At 54.0% G+C, this 25,766-nt stretch overlaps 1 protein-coding gene across 1 annotated transcript; it reads left to right on the top strand.

Annotated features, from left to right (window-relative positions):
• The first annotated feature begins 5,598 nt into the window (after positions 1–5,598).
• On the top strand, positions 5,599–10,570 carry R3HDML (R3H domain containing like). The gene is made up of 6 exons (XM_066561724.1): positions 5,599–5,738; positions 6,357–6,716; positions 7,919–8,037; positions 8,562–8,694; positions 9,786–9,901; positions 10,003–10,570. Exons 2-6 carry the CDS (start codon positions 6,456–6,458, stop codon positions 10,133–10,135), a joined length of 762 nt encoding a protein of 253 aa, XP_066417821.1. The 5' UTR covers positions 5,599–5,738; positions 6,357–6,455; the 3' UTR covers positions 10,136–10,570.
• Positions 10,571–25,766: the final 15,196 nt, after the last annotated feature.

The raw sequence follows: 25,766 nt of genomic DNA, 5'->3' as shown, positions 1-25,766 counted from the left end.
GGAACCTCTCAGAGCCCTCTGGTAGGTGAGATCAATCAAGATGGGAGAGTATGGGCAGAGAATTATGTATGGAAAGTGATTTGCTCAGTGTCACTCTGGAGATGGAAAGCTTCTGGATTTCATCCCTGTGTCACCTGTGAGTTGCTCGCTCTGCTTCAGCACTGCTGGGGAGAGCTGAACTGCTGCTGGTTCCCAGCCTTGTGCAGAAATGTGAACACACCCAAAGCCCCTGAATCACCTCTGGATGTCCCTGAGAGTTCCTGTGCTCTGCCTTTCCTTCTGCACCACCTTCCTGCACTCACCAGAGCCTGCTTTTAAATCCCCCCAAGCTTTGGATGATCATCACCCACCTAAGCTGCATCTCCCCCTCCCTGCCCCGGGCAGACCCCAGGGAGAATTTAACACCCATCCTAACATCCCACGGCATGAAAAAACACTGCAAACATCGCCCTCTTCCTTCAGAGGCAGGGAGGAAAAGCAGAATCTCTCTTAGCCCCAGTCATTTAATCTGAGCCAAACAAACAAACACTGGCAGCGTTTTTCTACAGTGAAAACCTTTTTTCAGCTGGAGACAAGGAACCTTGCAGTGGTGGGATGGTCAGAGGGTGTTTGCTGGTGCTCCAGTGGAGTTATGGGCATGTGAGCAGTGAGGCCACCCCAAGAAGAGGAGCAATGGGAACAAGACCTCCCTGTGCAGCCACGAAAAACCTGTCTGTGAACCAGTGCCAGGTGCTCAGTTTCTATCTTAATTTTGGTCTTGGAAAATAAGGGAATGGAGTGAATACACAGGGGCTGCAGTCAAGCTGTGGCACACCCCCGTCCAAGCAAGAAAATTACACGGTGAGGCTGCCAGGGTGTCCTGACTTCACTTCCCTGGGTCTGGGCCTTCGGGGCTGGGATGCACTAGCCCCCATCCAGCAGCTGATCCAGCCCTTTGCTGGACCACTCCCAACCACTACACAGTGGTTGTGTCAGTTCATGAGGAAAGACATGATCTCAGCTCACCCCAGATGATGAATTTTGTGCAGGCTGGTGAGGTGGGAAATTCCCAGCAGGACTCCTGGGTGTGAGCGATGGGTTTCCCACCACTGAGCCTGGAAAACAATCATGCACAAATCTGGCAGCAGCACGGTGAAAACCCCACCAGCGCCGTGTTTCCAGGGCTGTTGGTTCTGGCACGGGCCCGTGGGCACAGCTGGATGTGGGCTGCACCTGCTGGGGCAGCTGTGGGCGTGCAGTGGGGATGGAGGGTGGGCACAGCACTGCTCTGGGGCAGGGGGTCTCAGGACCCAGCCTGGTTGCAGCTGCTGAGGAGCTCACAGCTGATGTTCAGCTCCAAGGTTTGGGTCTGTCTTGGTCTCAGCTGACTCAGGGTGTGATGGGTCTCTCTTCCCACGGAGCTGAGAGTTTCTTCTCCCCTTGGTAGTGTGCAGTGAGACCATCACAAACCCACAGCACTGGGCTAAAGAACCATTTGTTAGCAAGCAGCAAATTAACTATCTTCCAAATTGTGCTGAGAGGAGCTTCCGTGTTATTTAAGTGAATTTCTAAACTTAGCCCAGTTACTGTAAAAAAATACCTTTGCGAGCAACTACTGTCCACAGAGCTTGACTTCAGAGATGTTTATTTCTAGAGCTAGTGGAAAAATTTCTCACCTTTCAAAGGTTCCAAATATATCTTGGTGCTGGCTGGAGCCATCAGAGTTTCCTCACAGGTTGATGGTGGAGCCACAGCTCTGACAGTGCCACAGGGGAGAGGTGGGGGCCTGAGACCCACCTGTTCACAAAGGGGCTCATGGAGGATCATGCCAGCCTTGAGGGACACCTTAGTTAATACCCCAAAACAAGTGGTTTTTACTTCAGGACTCAAAAGCATTAGTCCTGGCCAGCTGCACCACTAAAAGGAGCCAATTGCAGAGCCCACGTCCCTTTTGGAGAGGGGTCAGGAGCCAGACTGAGGGCAAGGCTGCTCTGTGCCTGGGTGGTCAGACCCACACGTGCAGGCTCCTGCCCACACTCTCACCTGATGCCTCTCTACGACATCACTATATACAAAATGGGAAAGGTTTTTCTTCACCTTAGCAAATACAGAAGCAGGAACTGTGGGTTATAAGAGGACATTACACCTGAAGCAGAGGGATGTGCTGGGCATTGTATGAAAGGCTCCAGAAGAGCTCCTGTCCCTGTTGATGGTCACCTCTTCAGTGTGAGGTCTGACAGTAGCTGAACCTCTAAGGTTCAGCTTAGCTCAGTAAGGGATTCAGCATTTACAAAGAACTCCTAAATAGGAAGAAGAATGACTTTGGAGCCCTCAGACTTCAGGACTGATCTCAGTTTTGTTACACCTCAGTGGGTGTTTCACTCCTGGAAGATCACAAAAGAACATACAGGAGCCCAGCCTGGGCTTATTCAAGTCACAAGATGTGGAGATCAAATCTTCCAAGCTCCAAGTCAGAAGGAAGATCTCCCTTCATGATGTGTCAGGAGGAACCAAGCTCTGGATATGCTGGACCTCTACAGGACTCCATAAATAAAAACATCCACCAAAAGCCCCACTTTCCTTCCCTGCCAGGGTGGGCACCAAGGCATCTGGTGCTCTTGATGTTTGGGGTGGGACTGGGGGAAAGGAACATCTTTCAGCAAAGATGGAAAATGAGCCTTTCTGTCAGTTGATAGGAGGGGAATATTTTACTCGAGCAACAGAGCTTGTGCATTGCCTGGGGAAAGTTTTGTTCAGACAGGACCCTGGTTTCATTGTGTTTTACCCCAAAATGAGAAGTCTCCTGCTATGGAAATCCACATAAACCTGCTCCAGGCATCAGGAGGCTCAGGGAGCACAGCAGATCCTGGCGTCAGCAAAGGGCAAAGCCCTGCTCAGTCCTGTATGGGCTCATGTCACCGTCTGCCACCTTGGAATGTGGGTGATGGGTGATGCCCAAAGCCAACAGATGGGAGAAATAAACATGACAGAGAAATCCTGCAAGTCCCATTATGTCTTATTCTGGAGCAAGCTGCTGTCTGTTGGTCATAAAAGCATCAGAGGGTGTCTCTGCCAAGAGAGTGCTTGAACGCAGTGATTTATCTTTTTTGTTCCCCCTGATGCTCATTAGAAAGGGAATTTGCCTGCTGTGGCTGTATCCAGCTGAATGCATGTGCTTCTTGGCTCCAGCGAGGTCCTCGCTGCAGATACCGTGTGCTTTGGCAGCCGGGCCAGTCTGGGCTGCAGGATATTACGCCTGGCAGGGACACAAACCCCTTCCAGTTCCTGGAATTTGGATTGTCTCGTGGAGTGCTGATTAAGCAGTGCTTTCAATCTGCACCCAAGACAAAACCCTCGCCCTGCCTCTGCGCAGAGGCTCAGCTGCTGCGTGGCACAGGGAGCTGCGGTGGGTTCAATCTCCCTGAGCTCCCAGGAGACAAAAACTCAAAAAAAAAACCCCCAAATTAAAAGCTTTGCAGTTCACAGTGTTGGATGAGCATTTGCTGCTCAGGGCTCTGTCTTCTGTGAAATAATAGATCATTAAAAACCATCCTCTCCCCAACACAGCCCCAGAGTCTTTACCTCAGTGTGCACTTGGCAGCAGCTCCACCTCCCAGTCTGCCCAGTTAAGATCACTGCTGCATGTCCCCATCTGCCTTTTTAATCTGCTGGGAATGAAACTGCCTTTACCAGCCTCGCTAATGAGAGATTTGATATCCAGGTTTGAGTGGAGGGAGGCAGCACCAGTGCCTGCCCCCCTGGTGCAGCACAAAGCACTGTCCTGCTGCTGGTCCCTGGAGTTGACAGACCTGTCTCCATAGATGAACGTGAAACAGGGGTGTCTGCAGAGCTGGCAAACCGGGGATGGCACTTTGCCCAGCACCTGTGGAGAGGTGGCTGGTGTTTTGGGGTGACCTGGTGCTGGAAGGTGAGGCTGAGCTGGTTAGACCCTACAACAGGCAGGAAACTCAGAGGGCTATGGGAGCCACCCTGACACCCTGGCATTCCCAGTGCCATCCACAGCACAGCCCAGCTCCCCACAGGATACCCAGCCCTGGTTCATGGGGTGCTGCTGCTCTCTGTACTGAGGGATCCCCTCCTGCAGTGCTGCACTGGGGCCAGAGATGCCCCAGCTGCTTTTTCCCTGTCTCCTCAGTGGCACAACCATCATCCCACCTGCTGGATGGGGAATGGATGGAAATACCCCTCTGGCACATGTCTCAGCAGCTCCCCAGGGCCCACAGCACCTTGAATTGCTTTATGAGAGAGACAATGCCAGGAAAAATGAACAAAGGGGTCTCTTTTGCTGGAGGCTCCCAGTAGGGTGAGGCTGTACTGATACAGCACATCAGCTCAGCACCTGGGCATTATTCCTGCTCCATGCTCAGGTCTGCGCCTCCCTGAGCTCCTGGGCAGCTTCTGCTGCACATCAGGTCTCTGGGGCAGCTGGGTGCAGCCAGCCAGGCTCTGGGACATGCTGTCAGTCCCTGCACAGGCAGGAGTTATGGGGCTGGGATCCTCAGTTCTTGTCAGTCAGAGCTGTGGGCATGAGAAGCAGTGACCCGCTGCTGCTATGGAACTGCCTTCTCCTCCCTGCACTCCATCTCTGTGCCCCTTGACAGCTGAGGAGTGGGAGTTTGGCCTTGGTGCTCCTCTTGATGCAACTGAAGAGCCAGATCCTGGCTCCAAAGCTGCCTGTGGTGAACCCAAAGCTGGTGAGGCACAGGGGGACCAGCACCTTGCTCACCTGGGGCACTGTAGCATGGGGGGGGATGGCAGCAGCGAGCAGGTCACACATGGCCACCTGTGCTGGCTCTGAGCACGGTGGGAGGAAGATGTGACAGGCATTGCAAGAAGCCTCCAGCTGGCCAGGTGTCTCTGGGACCTGCAATAACTCAGTTGTCCCCTGGCATCGTGACTGTGTAGGGATGTTGTAGGGAAACACACTTGATGCTGCAGGATATGGCTTTCAGATGCTACAGCCATTTCCCCTCCCTGGGGACAGACACATGGACACCGTGGAGGGAGCACAGCTTTCCCCTGAGATAACCCTGGCTGGGCACTGCCAGCTCAGGTCAGTAGTGGGGCCATGGGCAGAGTCCCTGTGGCTGTGACAAGTCCCAGCCCTTGGGTTACACACAGGTGGCGACGCCCAGCCCAGCAAGTGGCTTCACCTATAACGGGGAGAGCTGCTGGCCCAGGGACGTGTGTGGCCACCAGGGACATCTCTGCCATCTGCTAAGCTTGCACCAAAGAGGGGTGACCCCGGGGCTCCTGCTGCTTCCTTACCGGGGCAAAACCCCCTGTGCATCCCTCACCGACCTGGGTTCGCTTCTCTGCCCGCTGCTTCCAGCAAGATCCCAGCTAGGGGACGAGCAGCAAAGAGATGACTTTGGGAACCTGTTCCTGTGGGTAGCCTGAACAAACCCGCAGGCAGCAGCGAGGAGCAGCCCCTCCGCCCGCCGAGGCATCCATCGAGCCGTGCTCTGCCCGCTCCCCCCGGCGCCGTGCGGGGCTCCTGTGCCTGCGTGAGCCTGTGTGCGCCGAGGCACTCACCAGCCTATAAATCTCCTGGCAGGGCTCTTTCCAAACTTCAGCACGTTCCCCGGGGGAAGAGTTAGGATGCAGCTTGTGCGTCAGCGGCCGCAGCGGGCTGCCCGCCGGGGCTGAGCCGAGCCTCCCGCATCTGCCCCGCAGGCTGATCCCGATCCCGCAGCTCCATCCCGCCGGGCTCCGCCGCTCCCAGCGCAGCGCTCACGGTACGTGCTCGGGGAACATCCTCCCGCTGCTCCGGGAAGGGCTGGCAGGGATGCTAGGAGGTGCATCGGCTGGCGGATGAGGGGATATTCCAGCGTTTTACGTTGTTTTTTTTTTTTTTTTTTTTTTTTTAATAAAATACTCGGCTTTTGCAGTGGCAATTTTTCTTTTCCACCTAAATCCTAACGACTCGACAATGCTTTTAAGTCTTGCCGTGAGTTTCTTTATCTGTGTGAGGTTTCTATTTGTGCTGGGGATTTATTCAACAACCCAGACTCCTGGGAAGTTACAGGGCAGGCAGCTGCAGTGGCTCTCAGCATACTCCTAACTATCCCCTGGGCCACAGGTACGTGCCATAAGTGAAAAAATAGGGGAGACTTTCTACTGATTTTATCTTTTTTTAAAACAAACAAGAAAATCAATTCCCCAGGCATATCCCTGACAGTCCTGGGGAGTTTGCTCTGATAAATAAGGTTATTAAAGAGATTAATTTTAAATATTAATATTTTAATAGAGAAAAACTACTATTATTAATAGGGAAAAGGAAAATTTGTTTCCACCTTATTTTGGGCAATGGTGTTTGCAATCCTGACTGGTGCCTGTGCTGTTTTCTCTCCTAGATCTGCACACCAGCAGCAGGGACCAGCAATCCCCCTTGTCCTTGCTTATCTCCGTGCAGGAGCAGAAATCTGCCGGCTGTTCCCAGCGGGCGGGCTGGCATGGCCGTGCTCCACCTGCACCTGTACCTCACGGCCCTGGGCTGCTGGGTGACACAGCTGTCCAGCTCCCTGCTGCTGCCCAACGCCACCGAGCTGCTGTCCCCGCCCGCGGGCGCGGCCGCGGGGCTGCTCCGGGGCGAGGGGGTCCCGCGGGGCCGGCGGAAGAGATTCCTGTCCCCCCAGGACATGAGTGTCATTCTGGACTACCACAACCAAGTGAGGGCACAGGTGTCCCCCCCCGCTGCCAATATGGAATACATGGTGAGTCAGGCTGGGGCAGGGTAGTCCACAGCTCTGGTGGGATCAAGGGGGTCACTTCTGATGTGGGAGCCCCAGCCTAGGAGGGATGTCAGGTTCCTGGCTGAACACATGCCCTGGGGGATTTTTTGGGTCCCAGGAGCTAAGCAGACACATGCAGCCTCTGTGCAGGATGGATGGAGTCCCAGCACAGAGATGTTTCCGCATGAGGGTAGATTTAGGATCTGTGGGCCAGTGTCTGGGACATCTGGGAGGTGGCCACAAGCATGAAAAGCTCAGGTCCCAACCCAAAGCCCAGGTAGGAGCTTCCCCTGATTGCATCTGTGAGGGATGATCCCATCACAATCTCCAGGGTCCCTTTTGAGTGTTCCAAGGGGTGACAGCTCCCAGAAGAATAAATGTTCAGGAGTGAGTCAAGGAGGATATGCACAGCCTTGACAGGTGGGCAACTCCAGATGAGGGTCACCCTGGGCAGAGCTTTCCCCAGGTTCTCTCCACCCTGCCTGGAAATTCTAACCCAGCCCTAAAGGTCCTCCAAGAGGAGCTATTTCCAGCCTACACAGGGCAGGACCCTCAGGGCAGGAGGTGCCACATGCTGCTCTGCTCCCAGGAAGGGGACCAGCTCTGAAGGAGCAGCTGGGTGGTCCCTGGATGTGGTTTGGAGAAGCACACAGCAGCCCATCTTGCTGGGTACCAGGGCAGGTCAGACATGCCCAGGAGCATCCTGCACTGCTTCTTGCTTGGCCTAAATTCCTGCCTTCCAAAGCAACTCACACAGGCATCTCCCCAGAGGCTTTCAGGATGGGTGAGGGAGCTTTAAATAATGCATGAAGGAACCAGCTGTGCTCACCGGTCAGGGCTGCACTGAGGCCTGGGACAGCTGTGTGGGCTGCAGGGTTTCACCCCTGTGCTCAGCTCCACCTCGTGCAGGAGCTCATTCCTGGAGGGAGTCACACACACAGGGCACTGCAGGGCATCTCTGCTCTGCTATGCTGTGTGTCCAGAGCTGTGGCAGCAGCTGGGGAGGTCCATGGCTCCTGGAAATGCTGCTGTGCTTCCTTCGACTGGCTGTTCTCAAGCCTGATACATGAGTCAGTGTTTTTTGGACATTCAGGGATGGTCAGAAAGCCCACATAGCACAAGGGAGCTCTTCCCTCCTCTGGGAATCCAAAACTCCTGCCTGCCCTTTTCCTTTCCCTGGCCAGGTGTGGGATGAGCGGCTGGCCAGGGCAGCGGAGGCGTGGGCTGCGCGCTGCCTGTGGGACCACGGCCCCCCCGAGCTGATGAAGTATGTGGGACAGAACCTCTCCATCCAATCGGGCAGGTGAGTGCCCTGCAGGCACACTGAGCTCCTGGGAAAGCCCCACACCCCACAGTGCTGCAGGAGGAGCAGCAGCAGCGCCTCAGTCAAGGAGCAGAGGGGCTCTGAGCTGGCATTGCATGGAGTGAGATAGAGCTGAGAGGCACGTCAAGGACCCCAGGGTGGAGGAGGAAGGTCCAGCTCTTGCAGATGGGTAAATAAAGGAAAGCAGAGGTGCCTGCTGCTCATTTGGGAAGTTTGCCATTATTCCCCTCTTTGCCAGGCACCCAGACCAGGGGGATATGGGTCCTGGATCTCCTCCACATGGCTGAGTGCTCAGGTGTCTCTGGTTTTCTGGCCTCGAGCACAAGTGGTCTTGGCACAAGGATGTCCTTACCCCCCTTTTCCCATCAATGCTTGTTCCCAATGAGCCCTGGCCCCAAATAATTTCTCTCCTCCACTTCCTCGGTGTGGATCTTTCCCTTCCTTTCCTTCACCCATGACCCCTGATGTGGAGGAGATCCACCTTAGCTGTAGCACCGTTGCAGGTACCGCTCTGTCCTGGACATGGTGAAATCCTGGCACCAGGAGAAGCAGCACTACTCCTTCCCCCAGCCCCGGGAGTGCAACCCCCGCTGCCCCTCCAAGTGCAGCGGCTCCGTCTGCAGCCACTACACACAGGTGAGCACTGCAGCCCCCCGGGCTCCAGATGCAAAGGGGGGCCTTGTGCAGCTCACAGCTCTTCTGCCAGCAGCAGCTGGGATCCAGGGTCAAACCCTGGCAGCTCTAGCTTCAGATCAGGCAGGTCAAACCCTGGCAGGGATGCCAGCGATGGAGGGATGCCAGAGATGCCCTCCCACCCTGGGCTTTTCCAGCATTTGGGCTGTTGCAGGAAGGTCCCAGGGGTTCACAACCCACTGGAGGAGCAGCTGGGACCTTCTGGCCAGTTGACAAGAAGGTTTCAATTTTTTAAAAAGCTTTTTTCCCTCTCCTTTGGCCTTTCTTTCTTCACTGCACCTCTGGCAACTTAAAGGTGGTGAAGAGAAAAAAAAAAAAAAAAAAAGCTGCTTTGTACTTTTGCCAAGCATGAATCCTCTTTGTGATGGAGCAGCTTCATAGCACCCAGCTGTTTCTGGCTCCCTGGGAATGCAACCCCTTCATCCCCTGGCACATCCCCACACAGCCTGGCCAGCACAAGGTGGAAAACTCCTCTGTTCCTCTGCCTGGCATCAGAGCTGTGCCAGCCCCTAATTACCTCTTCTTCATTCTTCATGGCTCCAACCTTTACCTGAGCATCTTCATTCCCATGTGGCTCATCCATGAGGATACTCAGGGATGCTCTCAGTAGCAAAAGGGCAACATACACTTTTTATGGAAGAGATTTAACCTGGAGAGGCTTTAGGAGGAGCTTTAGTCTTTGCTTGACCTCCCTGTGCGCAGGGTAAGCTGCTGGCCATGATTCAGCGTGAGGTTTAGGAGCTAATTTGGGTAAATTGGAGCAGGGACCCAGACTCTGCTGCTCATGGATGTGTGCTTGGCAAGGCAATCCTGTGTAGAGCAGTGCAGGTTCAGGTAGGAGAGAGAGAGCAATAAGTCACTCTCTGGTAACAAAGCACTGCCTGTGATGGGTCAGGATCCAGCCAAAGAGATTGGGGCAGCTGGGATGCAATTCCCTGGGCGGACAGAGCCCTGTGCTGGCATCCTGAGGCTATCAGCTGTGGGATGTCTGGGTGGATGGACACCAACAGTGTGTGTTCTCTGTCCTGGCACAGATGGTGTGGGCAACCTCGAGCCGCCTGGGCTGTGCCCTGGGCACCTGTGCCAACGTGCGGGTGTGGGGCAGCACGTGGCGTCACGCCATCCTCCTGGTCTGCAACTATGCCATCAAGTAAGTGACTGGGAGAGCCCCCCTGTGCCATCCTCCCTCCCCCCAGCAGTGTCAGCAGTGGGATGATGATGCTCAGAGGTGATGCTGTCCTCTCTTTTTAGGGGCAACTGGCTGGGAGAAGCGCCCTACAAGGTGGGGCGGCCGTGCTCAGCCTGCCCCCCCAGCTACGGCGGGGGCTGCTCCAACAACATGTGCTTCAGCGGAGTCAAATCCAACCAAGTCAGCTGGTTCTAGGGCTGCAGCCCCAGGAGGAGCCCTGGCAATGGAGATGGGGTGAACAAGAATTATTTATAACACTGACCCCCCCAGCAGCCTGGCTGTCCCACCTGCTTCATCCTAATGCCACGTAGGAAAATGCTTTTCTAACACAAATCTCCAGCAGAGCTGTCTGGCTGCTTCCCACTTTGGGGGAACTACAGACAGTTCAGGTCCCTATTTTCTGAAATGGGGATGGTGTAGGGGTGCATGGAGGGAGTGGGGCTGGCTGGCATGGTCCCTGCTCTGCAGACTCAGGGGGTTTTCCCCTCGGTGCTAAGGCTGGTGTAAGTGTTCCAAGATGTTCCCCTCATGGTGAGCAGCTGGATAAGAGGGGAGCCCTGAGCATGCTCCTGCTTCACAGCAGCCCCTCTGACCGTGGGGCCCCCAGCTCTGAGCCCCCCAATAAAGCAGCCTGGAGACCCCCATGCTTGTGTTGGTTCTCCCTCACTCGCAGCCTGAAGCCTTGGGGTACCACCGAGCCAGTGACTCTGCTCTGGTTTGGGGTGTAAGCAGCAAAAGGGGTGCAGAAGCCCTTGGTGGGGCCACGGGCTACGGGCACAGGAGATGCCTGGGCGCTTTGCTCCATCGTGTGGGAGAAGCCAGCACTGCTGGGACACGGGCTGGTGATGACGCTGAAGGGCCACACACTCAGTGTCCCGCCCATGCTGTCCCACACCATCCCACTGCTCTACCTCTCCCCCCGTTCCACTGAGCACCGCAATATCCACATCCCCTCCTCCTCTAGAACCTCTCAGCACTCAGCAAACTCAGGGGTTCCTGAATTACAAATCCTTGGATATGAGCATCCAGCTGTGGATTCCTGTGCTGCAGCCCTCTGCATCCAGCAGCGCTCTCCCCACTGCATGCTCCCTTGGGATGTGCTTTTCCATTCCAGAAGAGCAGATAATCTTAATTTGGCCCCCTCAGGGCTGCAGGCTTTCAAGAGCTGAGCTTTTGGGGGGGGATCCTGAGACTGGGAAGTACCTCTCTGTGCCTCCTCCAGCCTGGTCTCTTCCTGAGATGTACAGGAGATATGGAAGGCTCTGTGCTTGATGGATAATCTTTTTTCAGCTTCAGCTCTGGATTCCCCAGGTACTTGGTGTCCTCTCAGCAACACTTGTTGCACATGGCCCTGCTGGCCTCAGCACAGCCCCTGCCAGCCCAGACTGCTCCTGACATGGAGCCCCCAGTGGCACAGGGGCTGCCACAGCCTCATGGGGAGCCCATCTGCACATCTGCTACCATGAAGTCCTGGATGCAGCAGTCCCAGAAGGAGCACAGATGACCATAAATGGCTGTGGCACCTGTGATTTGGGGAACAGAGAGACACAGGGAGGAGCTGCAAGCATCCTGTGCTCAGGCTATCACCCTGCATCCACCACAGCATCCCCAAGCAACCTCTCTGGTTTGGCACCAGGCAGACAAGCCCCAACTCGTGGCCTGGGCTTTTTGCCTCTTGTGCCTCAGCCAGGCTCTGCTGTGCCCGTGCCAGTCCCTACACTTGTCCCACAGCCCCTGGCCCCCCAGGCTATGTTTTCCCTTTGCAGCACACAGGCTCAGACCTGGTTTTCCCACCTCGGGCAGGTGATGGCACAAAACCCAGCAGCATCTGGGGCACTGCAGAGCTGGATGTGGCTGCCCACACTCCCCGTGGCCAGGGGTGAACCCCAGCCCGGCGGCTGCCCCGGCCTTGACACCATCTGCAAGCGGGAGCCCCAAAAGAGTCCAGTAAAAGCCGTGTTTGAGTTTCTAGCTTGGCAGCAGTTACTATAGCTACAGCAACGGCACCTTGCAGATTGGTTTCCATAAGAGCTTGGTTACTATTTAACATCTCCACCCACATTAGCCCTGATTAAGCGAATCAATAAGATAACAGGAGAGGCAGGTTTCCTCGCCCTGCCTCTCCGCGCTCCCTCCTGCCTTCACCTAGTTCCTTAGTGAGAGACATTTTTTATTTATTTATTTACATTTCTTTTTTATTCCTCTACTTCCTCTGGTTTTCGCCCCAAGTCCCCATAGCGGTAGCCGGCGAGACATGGTCAATGTAGGCACCCAGCTAAGCGCTAAGATGGAGGCTCCATATGGTGAGTACAGCGTTCCCAGCGCCCGCGCTGCCGGCCTGGCGTCGCTCGGGGAGCAGGGCTGGCAGCGGCCAGCAGCAGCCCCCAGCCCCACCGTGCTCCCCCCGCCTCAGGCAAGGCTGGAGGTGGAGGCAGGAGAAGGGTTCTGGCTGATTTGGATGTGATGTAAATCCTCTATGTGCGTTTTCTCTCTTTCACTCTGCTTGACCCAAAGAGGAAGGCACGTGCCTGAGGGAGCAGATCGGCCCCACGTGCTGGCAGAGGGGCTGCTGCTGCTGCTGCTGCTGGGATCACAGCAGAAGTGGCAGCAGTTTAGAGGAGGTGAAGTGCTGCCCTAGGACACACAGGCTGCAGGTGGCCCGTGGCATGCCCGGGCTGTGAGTGGGCACAGCGGGCACCTGCCAGCGCCGCGCTCCCGCCGAGGGCCGGCGTTACGGCTGGGCAGCTTTCCCAGCAGGGAGTGGAGTGCCTGGACAAGCAGCAGCCTCCAGCCTCTGCAGGGCACAGCATCAGGTGGCACAATGCTGCTGGTCACCTGGCCACAGCGAGATGCCTGCCAGGCCTGTGTCTGTGCTCCCAGGGTGGTACAGTGGGCACCAGCCTGGAGCAGCCCCATGTTGTGCTCCTTGGCTGTGACAGATGCCAGCTGCCAACAAATGCACGTGGACCCCTGGGGACAGGTGCCCTTGCCTGGCCTGACATCAGCCCATGGTTATCCTCAGGATGGGACAACTGTGCCTGTGTGGCAGCATCCCCACACAGCTGGTTTGGTCCCATGGGTTCTGGGAACCCTGTTCCCTTGGGCATGGCCAGTCTGTGGAGTGAGATCCCAACAGTTGAGATCTCACAGTTAAGAGGTTCTCCATCAGATCCTCATGGCTCTCCAGCACTTCCTTGTGGCTCTCCATCAGATCCTCATGGCTCTCCATCACTCTCAAGGGCTCTCCATCGCTTCCTCTGGCTTTCCATCACACTCCATGGGGCTCCCCACCAAACCACCTTGCTTTCCTCGTTCTATTTTTCATATCCTGCTCCTCTTCTCTTTCACAAGTGTGCAGCCCCTGCTCAGCCCACCTTCCAGGTACTCTGTGTGCAAACCCAGGCCCCAGGAGGGCTTGTGGGACTCCCAGACCACTTTCTTGCACTTTGCTCATGGTCTCACTTTAGATGGTTGCTTCCCTTGATCCAGACCTGCAGCCTCTCACAGGTGTGTCACCTCCAGCCCTAACCTACCTCTGTTGTGGCATTCCTCTTGCCATGTGCCTCCTTGCCCCAGCCCCCAGCACTTTAGTGCCCTGCAGATCATTTTATTTCAGGTAACATCACCCCACAGTGAGCCATGGCCAGACACAGGCCATGTCAGCATTTTGGTGGGTCCACGGTCTATGGCAATGGAAATGTGTAGAATTATATAGGATCTGCTGTAGTGTCACTGGAGCAGGCAGTTGTGATCAAGCAGTTACAGAATGCTGAGTTTTAGCCTGCTTTTATCCAGTTGTGCATCCCCAGCCTGCAGGAGCCAGGTCTCTGGAGGAGCTCTGTTCACTCCTGCCTCTGAGCTGCAGGAACCAGCAGCAGGAAAATGCCCTGAAAAATGTCCAGGTTTTGGTCTGTTTAGTGCAGGCTGTGTCTTTGTGTCAGCTGGTGCTGCTTGGACAAAGTGCAAGGAGCCATGTGGTGAAGGACACATGTGAGCTGGTGAAAGGAAGGACTGATTCCTCTGAGATGGGCAGAGGGTGGGATCCTGGAGTGGGAACTGGCCCAGGAGAAGCCAGTGCTGAGCATCCCCCAGGCTGAAGCCCCTGCTGCTGGTGGGAGATGGCTCCTGATCCACCCAGCTCCCAGGGACTGACCTGCAGCTCATTTGCAGAAGGGGAGGTTCAAGGGATGTTCCCACCAGCCTGGGAGACCTGGTGGTGCAGGGTGGCCAAGTCTGGCTGTCCCCACCTCCAGGGTGCCTGCATCCAGCTTTGCCCCAGGGTGCAAAGCCAACCTCATTTCTGCAGTGAGCAACCTGTCCTCCTGACACATGCAACAGGAGGAGCTGAACAAGCCCTTTAATCACTTAGGATGAAGTTATTCTGCCCACTTGCAGCTGGCTCTAATGTGAGCAGCCACTTGCCAGCCCTGGCACATCAGTGACCTTAAACACAGGCAGGTAAACATTTCTGACAGTAATTTTCTCCTGATTTTTTTAAAATAATTTTTATTAGTTATGATTTTTAAAGTTGTTTTTGTTTTAACTTTTCAGTCTGAGAGTCAGTAACTGAGCCATGTGTTGAGTGCAGGGCAAGTGCAGGCAGAGCCAGGTGCTGTGGGGTGGCTGGGGAGGAATCACTGCCCATCCCACCTGTGGCTGCTCTCCCCATCTGCTCCCATGGCCCAACAAAAGCAGGCTCTGGCCAGCACCTGCTGCAAGCCTGGGGCCAGGCAAGGGGGAGAGAGAAATAATGAGAATAAAAAAGCAAGATGGGCCTCCCAGACTAAAGTGAGAGGAAACTCAGAGTGTTGGCAGAAGGAGGGGAGTCCTCATAAATAAAATGGGTGAAAAAGTTATCCAAACAGAGCTGAGGAAGGCTTGGTGGGATGGGGACTGGGCAGTGCCTGGCTTCCCTGGCATCTCTGTAGGGTTGGGCTGGGGCTGGGCAGTAAAGTGGGCACAGCAGCTGGGATGCACCATCCTGCAGATGGCAAAAGTGGTGGCCAAACCCTCCCCAGGGTCACTGGGAAGTTTATTCCCTTGCAAAGCAGTGGGGGAGCTCACTCATCAGTGGTGGTGCTGAGCCCCAGCTGTGCCCATAGTGATGCCCTGGCAGCCAGCAGCTCCCAGCCCTCAGCAGGACAGGCCATGGAGCTGGCATGCCTGATGGAGGCACACCTGGGTCCTCCAGGGGAGCCTTCAGCCTTGGATGCATTGAAATTTTTACAGGTTTCCTCTAGATATGACCTGAACTGAGCTTTTCCTCCTCAGCTGCTCTTTAATACCTCTGTTTAGTCCTTGGTCTCTGTGTCCAAGGCCTGGCAGCCATCAGGGGCTGATGGCTCTTAGGACACCTGGCACAGCCCCCTTCCTTTTCCCCACTCTGGCCATCCCTGCTGGATGTTGGGGTGGCTGTAACACTGGTGCTGGCAAAGTCAGCACTTTCCAGTGCCTGAGCAGGATATTGGTGCAGCCAGGAATAAGCACAGATATTTGCTGGGATGCAAAAGGGACAATCACTGTGTTAGCACCTTGGACTGCTCCCAAGAGCTGTTTGCTGGTGCTTGGTGAAGGTTTCCTTGGGGAAGAGCTGGGGATGCTGCTCAGTGTCACAGGGTGTCTGCACTTGCCCACAGGGCTGTGACTTCTCCCACCTCATTCCAGCCATTTATGGGGCCAGCAGCACTCCCTCAACTTCAGCTTTGCTTGAAACACAATGGTATTTTTATAGGGGGAGTGAGCCTAGAGGGCTGCTGTCAGCAGGAAATGAGCTCCAGCTCTGGAAGGTGAGCAGCAAGAGGCTCAGAAGTGCCTGAGAAGTGCTTGAGAAATGTTCTGAGCTCAGCAGGGCAGATGTAGGTCTGCCAGTCATACTCTGTTAGTCATCTGCTGACATTTCTTAAATGGCATTAAAAAATGTTTACTTAGCAAGAGTGCAAAGGGGTGGTGAGTGATGGTGGTCCCACAGACAGCAAGGGCTGGGTGAGCTTCTTTTACATACAGCAGTATTTGGAGCAGGACCAGGGCCAGCAGTGGGGCACAGGGCAGAGCCAAGGGGTACATCAGGGGGTGCCTGCAAGTATCTCTGCTGGCAGGCTTGGGGTTAGAACAGGACAGAGACTGCAAAAAAACATCCATGACTGTTTGTGTTCAGGCTCCTTCTCTGTTTGCTTTCCTCAAATATTCAAGCAAACAAGGTTTCTGGCAGAAATGTATGTGGAAATGGCAAATGTTGCAGAATTTTCACGGAAGGTGAATTTCAAGGTAGGGGATGTAGGGTGAACCCGGGGCTGAGGGCTCTGCTCTCCTGTCCTGGGCAGAGGCACTGGGACCTCTGAGCAAAGCTGGGTCCCACAAACAACTTCTCCCAGGAACAGCTCCTGTCCAAGCTTCAGCCTGAGCATCAACAGAGATTACTCAGCAAGACACTTCAGGAAATACATGTCTCAAAAAATAAAAGTAGGTGCAGGATGCTGCACCAAAAGGATGGGAGGAGTAGATCAGGCAGAGCAAGTGGCTGTGAAAATGCACCAGCAGTCAAAGAGCAAACAGACTCTGGCTCTGCAAGGCTGGACCAGATTTTCTATCCCAAAATCCTGCAGTCACCAGAGGGATTCCAGCTGCATCCCCACAGTAATGGAGCTCTGGTGCTGAGAGAGAGATGGGGACCATCACTGTGAGCTCAAGCCCTCTGAGCCTCCAGCACCAAGGTGTCCCTGAGGGCACAACTGCTGCTGGCAGCTCCTGCTGGGAAGAGGACTGGAAGCAGGAATGGGTGATAGTGTGTGCCTCCATCAAGGGTGACCAGGCATAGCCATATCCTCCGTGATGGTGCTCTGAGAGCATCTTCTCCTTCTCTGCACATCAAAGTTGGTTTGACAGCCTGATTTTCATCACAGCCCTACAGACCTCAGACCTTGCTCACTCCACTCCAGAATTCCAGGGCAGGACCTTCCCTGCAGCTTTGCTCATCCATCTGTCAGGGTGGGTGGCTCATCTCCTGTCACTGAGCACAGGGACCCCAAACCCACCAGCCAGTGGTGGGGACCTGCAGACACCTTTCACCTGCCTCTGCACCAGAAACCTGTACCAGCCATGGGTGTGTGTGTGAGATTTTATAGGTGATAACTCCTGGGAAAGTGGGAAACACAAGGAGAGACACACACTCAGGTTCCTGGCATGGCCCAACACTCTGGTTAGGAGAGCCAATGTCAACAGATAGACCTGAAGGAAGGAGCAAAACCAAATACATGGGTACTTCTCAGAACAAGAGCTGTAAAACCTGCACAAACCTGAACAAGTGCCACAACACTGGGTTTATATGGTCAGAATCAACAGTCGAGCTCACTCAACATGTTTGCCAACACACAACGACAGCCACTGTGCTGGGTTTATGGCCCAGTGCCCCTCATGGAGGCAGAGCCCAGCTCCTCCTGCCCCACTCAGCCACTTCTGTCCCCCTCTGCTCCCAAGGATGCTGATCATTTTGCCACACGGTCCCCAAAGCCTTGATACCCCATGGTAAGGGGCTGCTGCTTGACCAGGTCCTGTTCTGGAGACAGGCACGCTCAGGTGGAGGTGACCCAGCAGGGAAGAAAGGACAAAGCACTGATGGATGCCTGAGGGAACCAGCTCATGCAGAGTTTCATTGTGGGCAAGCCAAAGGTGGCAACAGGAAATGAGAGTGGAATAAGGAGGCAGGAGGGACAAGGGGACAAACAGCCAGGGTTCAGATCCACAGCCCTGCCGAGAGTCTGCTGCCACCTGTGGTGGTGTTCACAGGGGTCCCAGGACGAGAGAAGAGACAAGAATCTGACTCCATGTTTCAGAAGGCTGATTTATTATTTTATGATATATATTATATTAAAACTATACTAAAAGAATAGAAGAAAGGATTTCATCAGAAGGCTAGCAGGAAAAAAGAAGGAATGATAATAAAATCTTGTGATTGACCAGACAGTCTGAGACAGCTGGACTGTGATTGGCCATTAATTAGAAACAACCACATGAGCCCAATCAAAGATGCACCTGTTGCATTCCACAGCAGCAGATAATCATTGTTTACATTTTGTTCCTGAGGCCTCTCGGCTTCTCAGGAGAAAAGATCCTAATGAAAGGATTTTTCAGAAAATATCATGGCTACAGCTACCAAGCTGGTGGGACTGAGGTGGTGGAAGCAGAGCCAAGTGCTGCCTGTGGCTCATCCATGGGTGTGTGCCTGGAGACTGCCATTGTCTGGGAGAAATGTCTGTTGACTTGGGTGTGTTTGCCTGTTACAGCCACTAAAACCTGTGTGGCAACACAGGGGTGCAGGGAGGTGTCACAGGGTTACACACAGTTCAGTCCCAGCCCTGCCCTTGTTGCTGCTCCCTGCTCCACGTGGGAATGTTGGGCATCAGCCCCTGTTGCCAGCACACCCCTACCTGGGCACAGAGCTGCTGCTCACTCCCCATTCCTGACCCACCAGGAGCATTCTGGAAGCTGCTGACTGTGGGCACACCAGATTAACTCAAATATACTGCAGGCAGGCCTGAGTGGAAGCAGAAGCTTGTGGAGACAGGACAGGAATGGTTTAGGAATGCTTTTGCTAGTGCCTTTGAAGTGCTGCTTGGGGCCTGATGTCTGGAGGACAGGAATGAGCTCTCTTCTCCTTGGCACAGCAAAAGCAGTGGTGGGCTTGGCAGGAAGAGTCATCCAAGGAAGAAGGAAAATGCAGGAAAATGGGTGTTTCACATGGGTTTGTCCCTGAGCTGGTTCTTCTGGACACAGAGGGTGATGAGACCTGGCCCTGGCTGGGTCACAGCCATACAGCACAAGGCTGAATTCTGTGGTACCCAGGTTTCCCTTTCAGCAATTCAGTCACTCAGTGCCTGTGAAACCCTAGTGAAGTGCCACTCTATTCCCTCACACGATTTTCCTCCTCCATTATAAACAGGGCCACACTTGCCAGGCCACACTTCCTGCAGAGAAGAAAACTCTGGGTGCTCAGCAGCCTCCCTGCTCCCCTCTGGACTGAGTCATTTTACATTGTAATGTCAGTTGGGAGGGGAGACCAAGGTTGTTGCTCAAGGATATGGTGTTCTGACTATTTATATAGAAACACTTTAAAGCAAAAGCAGTCAGCTTCTCCCTGAGGAGTCAGACCCACTCCTGCTGTTAGACACACCCAGGCACAATTTCTGGATCAACCTCCAGGCCTGCACAAATGGTCAGGTATCCCTGCCCTAAAGAAACCCAGTGGCAGGGCAGAGAGCAGGCAGGGACCTCAGAAAGGTGGCCCAGAAAGCAGCAGGCACTGCTGTGAGCACGGGCAGCGGGGCACAGACCCAGAGCCACCTTATAATTTTCCTCCGGGTAGTGGCCAGAACCCTTTAAAACCTGTGGCTCTGCAGCACAAACTGCTGCTCCCCATCAAATCTCATTGTGACCAGCATTAAGGGATTAGCCTGTCCCTGCTCTGCGCCACAAGCAGCTCCTGGGCATGGCCCGTGCCCCGCTGCCCACGGGGGGCTCGCCGGCTGCACGGCCCCAGCCCGGGGCCAGACTCCCCTAGCCCTGCCCACGGAGCTGAGCGCCCCTGGAAGATGAATGGCAGCAGATACCACCTGTTCCAGGAAACACCAGGTACCCCCCTGCTCCCCCAGCACTTGCAGCAGGGAGAGAAGCAGCTACAGAACCAGCGCTGCAGAGTTTATGTGAACGAAGGGCATTGAATGAAGGGTGTCGGGTGTGGGTTTGGAGCTGCCAAAATATGCTCATTCCCCATGGTATTGCTGGTCCCCAGAGCATGGCACCCCCATGTCTTTGGTTTCTGTTTTGCTTCGTGCAGGGTGCACATACCAGCTTTGTGGGTGGTGGTGGATCATGTCCCCACGTTGGTTCTGGGGCTCCAGAGAGGTGCCCCAACATGGGCAGCATGGTGGGTGCTGTGACTCCTGGGGGAAGAGGTGGTGGAGTCAGGCTGGCTTCCCATGGATACCCCAGTGATTGCCTGTGCTGTCTGCTGCCAGTTCCCAGTTCCTGGCATTACTGCCCTGGGCTGCAGCCTCAGCTGGCCTGGGGACAGATCCTGCCACTGGCAGCACAGCCTCTGCCCCTGAGCCAGATCTGCAGCAGGACTTCCCAGCCCTCAGAATGAAAGCTTAGAAGTAACTAAGAGAAAAACACTTCCAGTGCAAACTTTACTGGTTGTACAGAGTCCTTAACAGAAAGGTTTTTAGGGTTCCCCTTTGTGGCCCCCTCCAGCCAGCTCTGTGCTCAGCCCCAGCACCCACGGGGACCTCAGTGTAGAGGCCAGGAGGCTGGGTGGGCTTAGGATGCACCAAACATGTCCAGGTTCCTGCACACCACTGCCAGCACCGTAAAGAACTTGGACATGTTTGGTGCTTCCTGAGCCCTGGACCCTCACACAACCCCATCCCCAAAACAGCCCAACAGCCTCCATTCCTCTCTGGGACTCAGTAAAAATTGAGCTGCTTGCTCAAGCAATTCCTGCCAAGCAGGGCTTGTGCTGGTGGTGGGGTTTGTGCTTCCTGGGGTAGCCTGCACCCCCAGCCACCATCCCCACCATCCCATGCCAGTGGGGAGTCACATGCTGGGGGCTGCTCCCAGCACTACCTGCACTCTTTATCAGCTGGAAATTGATTTAGGACAGTTCATGGCTTCAGTGTCCCGTGATAAGTTTACTACAAGTGGTTCATTTCCTCAAATGATGTCGTTTATGGTCATAATATATTTTAATTTCTTTATGATACAAGAGGCCAATGGCACTGGGACTTGCAGGAATGTAAAGGCACAAACAATAGTGTTATCCAGTGTTGCAGACCTAGGTTGAATACTCACAGGCTGATCAGCAGTTCCCATGTTTGTTAGCTGGGAGCCAGGCAGTTGTCCCTGCAGTGTCCTGGTTTCTGGAACTGTAGGGACGTGTGATCCCCCTGCCCTTGCTGTGTTCCCATGTTCCCATACCTTGCTTTCTGCTGTGTTTTTGTTTCTCTGGCAGTGGACAGGAGGATTGTGTCACACAGGAGGGTGTGTGGGGGGCGTGCAGCTGCTGTGGACATGGAGCTCCTGAGTTTTGTCTGGCTCTCACTCACCCCTTGCTGTGCTCTGGTCATTGAGGACATTGGGGAGAGGTTACTCAGGCATTCCTGCAGAGAAAAAGCATTTTGCACTAACTTGTTTCCTTCTGTCTCCACAAACTAGAAACTCCCAAATTTTGACTCGTCAGTGCTCCCACCTGCAGCAGCCTCCCTCCTTTCTTGTGCTTCCTCCCATCAGGCACACATGGCCCTGTCCTGAGATGTTCCCCCAAGTTAGCTGCCCAGCTGGGGCTGACTTTGCCAGCCAGCCTGGGGCAGGAGGGCAGCTGGAGCTGTTGGGTCCAAGAAGATGCTTTTTGCCCCTGACTTGCCCTTCTCCAGGGCCATAGGCTCAGACTGTCCCCTGACACCCTTGCCCTGCTGCAGCTCTCCCTCCACCCCTCAGCAGCATTGCAGTCTTTTGCCTTAATTTTGAGGGAGGGTTGATCCCAAGAGCCCCAGCAGCCACTGGAGGTCACTTCCAGGCCTCGCTTGCTGATGCACCTAGCTTTGCAAAAAGATATTTAAAAAAAAAAAAAGGTAAAACTTGATGTGTAACCACTGTTGATTTTGGCTGTTCTCCTCCTTCACCTATTGCTCCACAGCTGAAACGATTCAGGGGCTGTTTCATGTGTGTATAATGAATGTATAAAGTCAATGAAACCTAAAAGCCCTGCAAACAGCTGGCAGGGCTGAAGGGAGAGACTCACTTGCCTGCCAGACTGTGAGCTCAGTAGGGATCCTTTTCCTTGGAAGCTTCAGGATTATTTCAGGCCCAAAGGAATCACATCCACCTGCTAAACAAGTTCTCCCCAGGTCCAGAGGGGGCTGCTGAGATCCCTGCCACACTAAATCTGTGAGCTGGCAAGGCACAGACAGCAATAGGTGTCTGCTGCTGGCAGCAAACCCTCTCTCCAGTGCTGCTGCTTCCCTGAGGCTCCTGCTCCCCCATTTCAGTGGGGCTTAAACCACCAGATTTCAGCCAAGCTTCTGCCAGTGTAGTTGGTGAACCAGGAATAGCAGATGGCAAAGTCAGAGCTTTTGTGGACTTCCTCCCAAAGAGGCAGGAGAGTGTTCAGCAGGAAAGTGTCTGGGTCTCTGCTGGGTTGGGATTTGGATGGAGTGCAGAGCCTCTGGTGTAGGGTTTGAAGGGGGCAAGTGGGATCAGTGGTGGGAGCTGGAGCTTGGGCCAAGTTGCAGCCTGTGGTGTAATGGAAGAAGATGAATCTATTCCCCTTCCTCTCTTGGGCCTGGGCTCATTGCATGATTTTATATAAAACAGAGCAGGCAGATTTCCAGAGTCACAACCGCAAAACTGCAGGTCCCAGAGCCAGATGCTGCTTTCAGTGCAGGCAGAGTGATGGCAAATACACATCAGCAACTGCCCTGGCATTTTCCAGTACAGCCACCCTTCTGGGAACAGCTCAAATTTACTGTTCTTGCATAATAACAGCTCTGAGGAGAAATAATAATTACTTCCTCAAGAGTTCAGAGCCCTTGTTAGGCAGGATAATAAACCCCTCTGCAGTGCTGGGAAGAAAGGCAAGCACAGTGTTATCACCAGAGCAGTATATGCTGAAATGGTCTGTCTGTCCCCACGCTTGCAGTTCTTTCCCCACCACTTTTGCAGAGCAGCTATTTATTTTAGCTCCAATAATTGCCTCCAGGCTCAGCATCATCCCAGCTTCAGCTGAAATGCACATGTTGCTTTTGGAGACGAGTTCAGGCAGAGTCTTATACCTTCTTTAAAGTGACTCTTCCCCATGCCCAAAAGCTGCCTCAATTCTCCCTATGGGGATTTTGTGGTCTGGGGACCAGGACAGTATTGGTTGGTTTGGCTACTTTTTGATAACTCTGCTCAGAAACAGCCTAAGGTTGCAGTGGAGCTGCCTCTGTCACCCCGAGCTGTGCTGGGGTGCCACCACATGTCACATGCTGATCAGTGACAGTGTGTCTGGGGTCTGCCCAGGGTTTGTCTGCCCAGGGTTTGTCTGTCCTGGCCATTGCCCCCAGCTCCAAACAGCAAATCTGCCCCAACCACAGAGACAGGCACTTCAGCCCTGGGGAAAGCAAATCACCAAGAGTGATTGCTGTGGAACAGGATGATAAAATTGATTGCATCTTCCTCAGGCAAGGTCTGGCACATGGCTGTGGTCTCCTCCTGCCTCTCACTGCTGGACCCTTCTGATTCACCTCCCTGGATGGAGCTGGTGGCTCATTTTCACCTCCACTAAGTGTTTTGCTGGGGCAGGGATGTGCAGTGTGCAGCTCGCAAGGGGCAAACAGACCCTAAACAACCTCTGCTGAATCATCTGTTTTCCTGGAGCCTTCTCATAGCTTCTGGGGACATTCTGGGGAAGGACATGGGAGCAGACCCCCATCTGTGTGTCTGTCATATGATTGCCCAGAGCAGAGGCAAAGATCTGCCCCATGAGCTGGGGGCTTGTGCAGCTGCACTGACCTGCAGCCCTCCAGCCCCAAAAAATTCCTTGGAGCTGCTTATTAACACACTGACAACTCTGCTCTGGAGTCACAGCACGCCGAGGTAGAAGGCAGGAGGGTTTGACAGTATGGCCTAAATACCCCTGTTTACAAAAAGTCTGACAAAACACAAGCCCTTGGCTTTATCTTTCCCATTTGGAAATAGTCACCGAGCAAATATACTCAAGGCATGAAAGGAGGGGGGTTTATATTGACTTTAGAAAAAGCTGTTCTTTAAAAACAGGAAAAAAAAGCTCATCCTCGAGCTGTGCAGACTGGCTGTGAGACCCAAAAAAATCAGTGTAGGGGCTTAAAGCATGCCTGCTAATCTGTAGCAATTCTGTGAGAGCAAGTCATGCAGTAAACTGCTCTCTGTTAATTTTTTAATGCAGAATAAACAGGTCAAGAAATGATTAGCATGAGAATAAGTTGAGCTTAATTGAGAGAATCAGAAAAGATGAGAGAGAAGAGGCAAATTGGAGTTATCAGTTAACCATACAGAGTGGCTCTGCCTCCACAAGCTCATGTTCCCTCAAGTTTATCATCCCCTCTGAAGCTGCTTTTTTTTCCCCCTTCCCTTACTTAAATGATGAGCTAAAATTGCTGGTACAAGCACAATGGAAGCCCTTGTTCCTCCTTCTCCTTTTCTCTCTGCAATGGCTGGCCAAATGAATTGTAGGTGATAAGGCTCCTACCTGGTTATTCCCGAGGTTCTTCCCAGAAAGGAAGCTGCTGACATTAAGTGCAAAATCCGCTTTGTGCAAGTACCAGTGCTGTGCTCCAGTACAAAATTTTCAGCATGATCCTGGGAAATCCAAGGACTGAGCAGACACATCCGTGGGCAAGGGGAAGAGCAGTCCTCAGGACTGCTTCAAGTGGAGTTTGGTCAGTGGTCGGAGATCTATATTCTCAGATAGGCAGGACTTTGTCCACAAACTGGAATTTGAAATTTCAAAGGGGAAAAAAAAAAAAGGCAGAAGGGACCTTTGCATGTGTGGAGATGACTACGCCGGTGACGTTCCCCTGGGACTTTTGTTCTTTGTCTTGTACCTGGGCTTCCTGCTTCCCCTCAGCTCGCTCGTGAAATGGCGGCGGGCCGGGCAGGGCCTGAGCAGGGCCTGGCCGTGCTCAGGGCTTTGCTGCTCTGCAGAGGTTCCACACCTGAGCCCATCTCTGTGGGCATGAGGGGGAGAAAAAAAAGCCATGTGAAATATTGCAGCTCCACAGTGGCCTTGGAGCTGTGAATAACAGGGAGCAGAGCTCTGGAGCCGGGGCTGCCAGGCCAGCGATGGCGTTGCCGATGAAAGCTGAGGGGGTCCTGCTGGCTCTGGGCACTGGCTTTACTGCCAGGCACTTCTTGTGAGAGAGAAAAGCAAGGGGCAGGAGGGTCCCTGGTCATGGTCCAGGCTCAGAACATCTGCAGGCAGCCCCAGATTGGGGTGCCTGGTGGATCCACTGGCAGGCAGGGCTGTGTCCTGCAGCAGGGGGGAGAGATGGGCCAGCAGGGACTGCAGGAGCATAACACACACAGGGGCATCAAAAAGATGGGGCCAGGCTCCTCACAGGGTGCATGGCTGGAGATCAAGGGGCATTAAAACTGGAAAGAGGTTCAGCCAGTGTCTAACCATGAGGACAGTCAAGCACCAGCTGGCTGTCAAGGTTGCTCTCCATCCTTGAGGTGTTCAATAAAGTTGCAAGGAGCCCATGCTGCTTTAACAGCTGGCCCTGCTTCCAGCAGGAGCCTGGGGCAGAGACTCTGAGGTCCCTTCTGACATCAGTTATCCTCTGATCCTACAACACCCTGTTCAAAAACACCAGGGAGGAGCCCCTTGAGCCTGCTCACCTGCTGGACATGCAGAGTTGGAAAGCGCAGTAGGTGACAGCATCCTTTCCAAAAATGCACTATTAAATACTCTGTTCCTGATCCTCACCTATTGAGAAGCACAGAACTTATCTTCAGGGAATCTCCTTTAGGTTTGCATGAATTTGCCAGACAGGGATATATAGATAAGGTGGAATTAGTGCCATGATGTGCCAGTGTGGGAAAGGATTTACTGCTCCTCAACAGATAAAAATTAAATAATCTCTTGGCACAGAACAGGTCAAGCCCCAGAGCTGTCATAGTCTCCTTTGCAACCATGTCCTGACACAGGAAACAGTGGGTAGAGCGTACAGAAAACGGGAACAGGAGAGAGGGGCAGATCTGGGAGCTGAACTTCCCCAGAGCACCTAGTCTGGGAACAACCTTCACCTATATGGAGGTC

This window comes from Molothrus aeneus, chromosome 17, assembly GCF_037042795.1.
Source record: "Molothrus aeneus isolate 106 chromosome 17, BPBGC_Maene_1.0, whole genome shotgun sequence".
Taxonomy (NCBI): Eukaryota; Metazoa; Chordata; class Aves; order Passeriformes; family Icteridae; genus Molothrus; species Molothrus aeneus.
This window is presented reverse-complemented; position numbering and strand designations above follow the sequence as displayed.